At 31.2% G+C, this 8,731-nt stretch overlaps 1 protein-coding gene across 1 annotated transcript; it reads right to left on the minus strand.

The window, feature by feature from the left end:
* Positions 1–891: 891 nt before the first annotated feature.
* LOC132602163 (uncharacterized) lies at positions 892–2,451 on the minus strand. Its single transcript, XM_060315151.1, has 2 exons — positions 2,194–2,451; positions 892–1,202 (listed from the first exon to the last, which is right to left on the minus strand). Exons 1-2 carry the CDS (start codon positions 2,337–2,339, stop codon positions 998–1,000), a joined length of 351 nt encoding a protein of 116 aa, XP_060171134.1. The 5' UTR covers positions 2,340–2,451; the 3' UTR covers positions 892–997.
* Positions 2,452–8,731: the final 6,280 nt, after the last annotated feature.

The following is an 8,731-nucleotide window of genomic DNA, read 5'->3' on the forward strand; positions in this document are numbered from 1 at the left end:
CCATGTGTGGATGCCACCGCCTCATGATATCAGACAACCCTTTACGCCGTACTCTAATTTCCAACAAAATAAGGCCCGTTTGGCCATAAGAATTATTCACTTTTTTTCAGGAATTTTTTTTTTTTTTTTTTTTCTGAATTAGTGTTTGGCCATGAAAATTTTAAATATAACTTGAAGTTGTATTTCGGAATTTGAAAAACAAAAAAAAACTTGTTTTTCACTTTTTTCACGACTAAAACAACTACATTTCAATAAAAAATACAACTTCAAAAACTATGGCAAACACAACTTCAACTTCAACTCCAACTCCAAAATTTTAAAAAAAAATGAAAAGGTTTTTGATTTCTATGGCCAAACACCTAGTAATTTTTTAAAAGACCTTTACTTACAGACTCATAATGAAGTGGAAGAAGGACCATGTAATTATGTCTGGACATTTAGTCAGCTACAAGAAAAGCTTCCTACTATTGTAATTAAATCAAATTTATTGTTGTCGTCTCACGTCTGCCCGTTTCAAACTTTTATTAGTAGTGTTTTATATCCCAGTTTATGTTTTTTTGTCATTAACTACTCCACATGTTTTTTCGGGTACAACACATGATTATGGGTTCATAATTCTTATCACTAAATTCATTACACTTTTGAAATTATAAAGTCATAATGTATTATTTATTAATATTTTAGTAAGTTTATATATATATATATATATATTTCTATGCTCCATACCAAAAACCTGCCACTGATTATATCTCTAACGTAGTATTTTTTTAAAAAAAAAATAATTAGTCATCTCCACCACGCGCGTGACTTTTTTTTATTCATCACTGCAAAAGGTCCAAAAAGTTGGGTTTATAAAACCCACTGCACCTACTTGATGGAACAAGCTCCATCTCTTGGTAGTAGGATTTCAATTATGCTCACAAAAATTTCAAGATTTTGCTTGTGGATATGGAACGTATCCACATTCCACACAGCTAATACAGAGAAAGATCAAGGTTCATCTAAGATAGTTCCTATACATTGGTCTATGCACATGTATAGAGTTCTTTACAATGGAATTTCTAAAAGATGGTAATTGCATTTTATCCACCTTGATCTCTCCTCTTGTGTTTTTTGGTAGCTCCATGAAATTATTCATCCACACTGTACCTCTACATTTGAGACCATAGTTTGCCAAACTATCAGCTGCTCTGTTACATTCCCTGTAGCAATGTTGGATGGTCACCCCTTGTATGTGCTCCAGCTTTTGTTGAATTTGTTCTACAATATTTGTCAGGCTCCATGGAGGTATTAAATTGTACCTCAGAGAATCATTGATAGTAGTTATTAAGAAAAAAACTCAGAAGATTCTGAATTTTTTTAACCAATTAAATTGTACTTTTTCATAAAGAGTTGATCTTCTTTTTCTTTAAGATAGTAGCTGATAACATTTACTTGAACACTTGGTTGGACGGGTCTCTCCATAAACAAGGATCCGAAGATCTAGCCGAATAACAAAATTTAATAAAGGGAAAGAAGTGAAATTTACACAATATTTCATGTCAAGAACAATAATGGTTAGAGAATATGTATTAACAATGTAAAGAACGTTCCTATTGTAGTATAATTTAGCTTGTTATTGTTATAGTGCGTTATTTACTCTACGGTCTTCAAAATTACCAAATCACATTTTTTCAAGATTAAAAAATCATATACTTATTATAAACAATTGCATGTTCATGAGATAACTAGATAATATAAAAAGAAGGGATAATTTCCTTTTGGCACCCTAAAAAATAATAGCCCCCAAATGCATATATTTTGTATATTAAGCATAAATATACATTTTATATACGTATTCAGTATATATTTCTTGTATACTTTAGCTAGTGCACGTAATCAATTTCGACCAGCGGACCAAAAATTAAAAAAACTATCAGTACATAAACTTAAATGCAATAATAATTACTAGTAAAAAAACAGCAGAAGATTTCTAATTAAAAATATAGCATCAAACTCCGAATAAATCTGTCCAGACACAGCAAGAATTAATTAAGATAAAAGAAACCTACACGTTCCAGCCAGCCTTAACAGAAAAATACATTTATTTTGTAGGTCATTGAAAGAAAAAGAAAAAAATAGATGCCATTAATTAATTAAGGGTACAAAACAAGGTGCTTAGAACATAAAGAACAAATATACTTTCGTTTGAACCTTAAGCAAATTGGCAAACAGAAAAGCTTCCCTTTGCCTTCAATGTCAACAGCCTCCACTGTCCCTCCACAATATGGGCATGCCCCTGATGCTTTCTTTCTTCCTAATTCTTTTTCTTCTTCTTCACACACATATATCATGCGCATTCTGTATCTAAATATATATATAATCTCTCTCTTTCTACGTGTGTATGTGTGTGCGCATGTATGTTGTGCTTTATATAGGTGAGAGTGAGCCACTACTAAAAAGCACTACTTTCCCATCATAATTGTTCATTGAAAAACATTAAGTGGCTGTTCCCTCGTATATTTTGATTGAATCAACAATTAAAAAAAAAAATAGTAGTGCTTTCACACGGAAAAATTAAAAACAATTCCAGCGTTTTAATGAGAATCTGTTTCCCACTATGTTTTTTGCCAGTAAACTGGTATGATCAGAATGAGGTGAAAAAAATCATGTTTTATAACACAAATTTCCCACTGAATGTCGGAGGGAAAACTTCTATTTCTAGTAGTGACCTAGAGACTGGAGCTATATTGACGGTGTAATGAATTTTACATAATCAGTGCAGTTTAATGCTGAGTTTGCCCCAAATTGATTGCGGGAAGGAGATTTTGTCACCTTATATGAATTTGAACAACCTTTACTTCATGATCTAATTTTTGAGATTGAGTTTGGTCCGATGTCAATTTCTTGTTATTGTATCAAGAGGCAAATCTAATCATAATTTTGATTTATAAGATGTTAAGCCCTCATATTATGTTGTTCACGCTCCAACTAACATCTGAACATGTGGAGAGTCGGTGGGGGGTTGAGCTTGTTTGACATCAGTTATGGGATAAAAAATTTGTCTCTGTCCTGAGCAACCCTCATCTTATGAACTAGCTTTTGAAATTAAGTTAGCGACAAGATCCACTTCTTATCATTTAATTGGTTAGGGTAGCACGGTGCACTAAGCTCCTGCTATGCGTGGGGTCCGGGAAAGGGCCGAACTACAAGGGTCCATTGTACTTAGCCTTACCTTGCATTTATGCAAGAGACTGTTTTCACGACTTGAACCCCTGACCTCCAGGTCACATAGCACCAACTTTACTAGTTACGCCAAGGCTTAATATCATGCTTGATTCGGGGGATTATGTGATACTATATGTTAATTTAACTTGATATTGTAAAAATTATTCACTCTGTTAGTTAAAAAAAATATATTTTAAAGTAATGTACAACTACATAAAATTGCTCAATGGGGAGCTATAATAAAGCAAAACTTGGGGCTTAACTTTTCTACACTTAACGGGATTGTTTAAGTGTCCTACGTGATTCCATTCTTATGATTAGTGGTAATAATGTATAGTATTTGGATAGGAGCAAAATCAATTAATGCAAAAAAATAAAACAGGGCATGTTTATTTAGGAAGAACTTTAAGTTATATGCCCTACATGTGTAAAAAATTACACAATCAGGTTATCTATAAATTAATTATATGCAAATTTAATGATAAACATTATTTAGTGATTTGATAAAAATAGTACTACATGTACTAACGTGTTATCACAAATTAAATTACACGCAAAATGATTTGCGAAAGTGGGGAGGAATGTTAAATTATCTTAAACGTTAGCAGATTTCCTTATTCACTTTTTAAGCAAGAGTAATCCTCATATAAAGTAGTACTGCACAACACATTTTTAGTGGAATTAGGTAACAGTAACTTGAATTTGGTGTACTAATATGTTCTTAAAAAAAAAAAAAAAAAAAGTTGCTGATGTACTTTACTCAGAAATAATTTTTTTAGCGTCCATGGTCGTTTGACAGCCTTTTCATTCCTATTTCAAACCAAATACTTATAAGTTTTCTGCATAGATAACGTATAAACATATTATACCATTAAGTTAAATTGACCTAAAACAATCAATAACTCTTCATATCAAGCCTAATATGATAACTAGAAAATAAAGTTTCACCTCCCATAATAAATTAAATTTAACTGATGACGCAATTATTTTCACTTAAACTATATTTAACTTATATATTCTTTCTAGAGAATATGCTCAAGCTTGCCCCTATATTATGTGAAACTACTCAGTTTGACCATTTGTTACACTTTTGGTTCATCCATACCCTTGAAGATATCAATCATTTGGTATTTGTCCTTGTGATTAACGGACCTCGAGCATGTAATGAGTGAACTTTCATATATCCAAATTCTTCCAAAAAATTATCCAAATTTACTCTTAACTTTTAATTTTGTTTTAAAATTACTCTCAAATTGGAACTCCGTTAGGAAGCAAAGGCAAAAATGAATTTATCTTTTCTCCTCACCGTGTGGCTAATATTAGACAAATAATTTAACAGATGAAAATGTTGATAAACTTTGAATTGTATAAGGACAAATTTGATCCTTTTTTTGGTGTGAAATTTTCTAGGTTACTAATTTTATCAATTAATTTTCTAATCCTGTCCCCACTGATTAATTATACTGATCTACTGATATCGAATCTTTTAGTCCTTCTAAAGTGTCACATGATGCTTATACTTCTTCTTTCACAAAAATGCTATGTCCTTAGGTAAAATGTACAAAATTTGTGATGGCCCATTTCTGTTGAAGAGAAAAGCAATAAGTTACCAAACTGTCAATAGCCAATTTTTTTTCCTTGCTGCTGTCACTTTCATTTTGGTTGGATTACCGCAAAAATAAGAACACAACCAAATTACTTTCTAACTCATAGAATCCAAACAAAAATGCTCAAAGCAATGTTAGTTTTCTTTGACAGTGACATGGATGTACCCTTTTCGTTACCCGTTCATCTGAACTCATAACTTTAACTCATAATTTTTGACAACTAGTATAGATATATATGTTTTTGCTTACTAAAATCTTGACAAAATTAAATCTAAATGCATAATTTTAACAAGAAAATGAATAAAAATACTACGAATCTTAAATATTAAACTCATTAAATTTAAATTCATGATCCGCCTTTATCTTTCTATATTGAGTAAATCAACTGTCCAACTTTCTTGAGGCTCTTTTTGAATGTTTCTGTAAAAGAATGCATGAAAACAGAACGTGGGTTTTGTCATATTATTTTATCATGATATTGATCATTGAGGTTTAATTTGGAAATTTTCCTAGTATTGATAATGACGTTTTTGCCTTAATTTGCACAAAAAATGAAAATTTTGCAAATATTAAAAGGTATCTTTTCCACTTTGTGGTGAAATTATTAGTGTTGTCATCTTGTCTAGTTTGATAGTAATTATTTCTCATTATAAAAAAATTATTGTGCTATGAATTCTAATTTTGCTTACATATTTCCTTTTTCAGTTGCAAGCATTATTTATGTTCAAGCATAATTTCTACGCCAATGTTTGGCATGGTTACTCATATCATACGTTGAATTCATTGAGATTCAATGAACTTCTAAATTTTAAACTAATTTATTTTTTATCAGTAATTGGTATCAAGTATTAATATATTACAGCAAATTGAAACAGAAATAAATAATGCCAATAAAGGAAATTTTATTTGGTGTAGCTTCTTTAAAGATGTAATTATTGATAATAACTACCTTTTAATTTATTTATATTTAATAGCTACAGTGATTTTGTAAATTACTATTTGTAGCTATTCCAAAATACATAAAGTTGGAGTGGTTAAAGTGGTTATTGGGTGAGGCTCTCACCCTGCCTACCTAGGTTCAAACCCGACAAATAACATTTCTTTTTTTACATATTTTTCCTAGCTTCTTCTCCTTGTATTTTCCATATATGTTTTTGGCATGAGTCTCTTGTATCTGAAATACAAGGAGAAATTCGAACCTGAGCGGGCAAGGGGAGAGTCTCACCCAAATACACGCGAAATACACATTTTGTGCTTAAAAGTAAGCTACGAATTGTAATTTGAAAAATGATAGCTACTAATGATAAGATCTTCATAAAAGATAGTTATATTTGTAAGTTTGCCAGGAAAATAGAGCATTTTCGAAATGTTAAGAGGCCCAACCATACTATTCCAACACCACAACCCAGTGAGGCTATTCCTGTTTTACGGGCCAACTATTCCAAGCCGCATGTTTCGCACTCACCATTTTAAACTATTTCTTTAAAGTTTGTCCGCTTTTTTATATGAAAATAAAATTTGGACAAATATCCCCAGCTAAAACATGGAAAAATTCTTTTAGTTTGTACTTTGAACTGCATAATTTAACCTCCAGGAAAAATTATTGGAGCTTGCACCAGTATTAGTTTGAACAAGATACAGTTCAAATGACAGGACAGTATCATCAAGTTTCAATTGCATAAGTTTGAATTCATGAAGTTTCACTTGTATACGTTCGAACCCAATGACACTTTTATAAGTTTCATAATGAGGTAATTTCATGGGTGGTACCAGAGAAAATAATGAAGTAAACTAATAATTGGTAATTTCAGCTTAAAATGTGCAAAAAAAATTATAATGAGGTAATTTCATGGGTGATACTGAGAAAATAATTGGGTAATTTCATATGTGGTACCTATATAAAAGTGAAACTCCGAGAGATCGAATTTATAAAAGTGAAACTGCAATACACTTGGCTAGAATTTCATATTTAAGCGTTTCAACTCTAGAATAGTGCCCTCATGTTAGCAAAAACAAAAACGATGAAAAAATAGGTCTTTATCGCTTTTAAATGAAGAAAATAAGGGCGAAAAGGTCTTTGAAACTGAAAACTTATTATCTTTCAAACACATTACATAAGTGATGTAGGAATATAGTAGCTCTGTTGGTTGGCTATTTGAAATTTTACCTTATTGTTGAGGGTTCAAATCCCCAAATTATAATCCCTCCCCCATTTCCCCTTCTGCCCTATGTAACTAAAAAAAAACGTTTTTTTACTAAAAAAAATAAAATAAGTGATGGTTGAATATTAAAAGCGGATTAAATCTAAAACATGACCTGCAAGCACCATTTTTACGATTATTGTGTTTCTTAGAACATTCCAAGTCCATAAACTACTTCCTAATTTTTTTTTTCCCTAACAGCAAATGCGTGCCTCCTCTATTTTTATAATTTGAACACCTCTGTCTTGTATCGTTATACAAATATATTGATTTCTTCTTGAGCAAAATAAATGGCGTAGTTAGGACTCTTCCTCTAAACTAGGTTCAATCTACGAAATAACGGGAACTCTAAGAACTACTCCCTCCGGTTAAAATAAAATGTTCACTCAGTCATTTACACACCCTTAAGAAAGTATTAATTCTTAGCAAAAATAGCTAATTTGACTAAATCACTCCTAATTAAATAGATATTGAGATTTGGACATTTAACACTTAATAAGTGCAAGTCTGGAAAAATAAGATTAGTTGTTTCTTGATACTGTAAGTGAACACTCTTTTTTAACTAAAAAATAAAGTTTAAGTGGACACTCTGTTTGAACCAGAGAGAGTATAATTAATTGTCGACCTTCACAAGAAAACGATTATATGTTTAGACAAGATTCATTCCGATCCCCTAACTAAATTGAATCCTGTTTTAGTTTGAGTGATAACTATTTAGTGAACTTGTAATTTGTAATATATCATCTCATGTGCTACTGTCATCATCGATAGCGAGTCATTAACAACTAATTGGGTAGTTTTACCTTTCATTAGCTGTTACAGTGTTACGTAATTATTTTCGTGTTTGGCATCGAGTCTAGCCTAGAAGTAACACATGATTATAGTCCTCTAAAAGTTGGATTTTTTAAAGTGAAAATGGTCCAGAATATCTCTAAAGTATTCGAAATAGGTTAATTTTGCCATCCGTTACGTTTTTTAGCACCAAAATGCCCTCACAGTTAGTCAACTAATTCAAAAATGTCCTCCAATTTTTTTTTGATGGTTGTGGGGGTGGGGGCGGAGGGGGGTGGGCGGGTTTGGGGGTGATTGAAAGTGTGAGAACTAAAATAACAAGGATAAGAAAATAAATAGTATGACACTTCCTATTTTAACAAGTAAAAAACGATGACAAGTAGTTTTTTCTTTTCTGGTTCCTAACGCATTAGGTATGAGTTATTATTAACAAGAAATCATATGTACCTTTATTTACACAATTATTTAAAATTATATTTTCCTACATTGATAATAATGGACTTATTTTATTAACGCTATGAATGATATGATGAAAGAAATCAAATGCAACTATACTGTGGTGTGTTATATTACTTATTGTAATTTTAGGTTGTCTCAATTTCAGTCGAGGTATAATAGTTCAAAAAAAAAAAAACAATAGAATAAATTTTTAATAAAAAAATAATGGTGGTAATTAAACCTTGGTAATGTCAAAATATGTCATTTAAAATAGTCAAACTAATCTTATAATCTTCAATAGAAGTTCTTGCTGAAATCTTTATAATTAAGAGCATTTGTCCCGAGCTTTAAACAGAGGGAAAACTTGCCTCATTTCGAATAGTTCAAGGACAAAATTGGTCATTTCCCCCTATTTTGAAGCAATCGTTAGCAGAAAGGGTATCATTGAGCTAGTTGACTAACAGCGGGGACATTTTTTATACCAAA

The sequence above is a fragment of the Lycium barbarum genome, chromosome 7, assembly GCF_019175385.1.
Source record: "Lycium barbarum isolate Lr01 chromosome 7, ASM1917538v2, whole genome shotgun sequence".
Taxonomy (NCBI): domain Eukaryota; kingdom Viridiplantae; phylum Streptophyta; class Magnoliopsida; order Solanales; family Solanaceae; genus Lycium; species Lycium barbarum.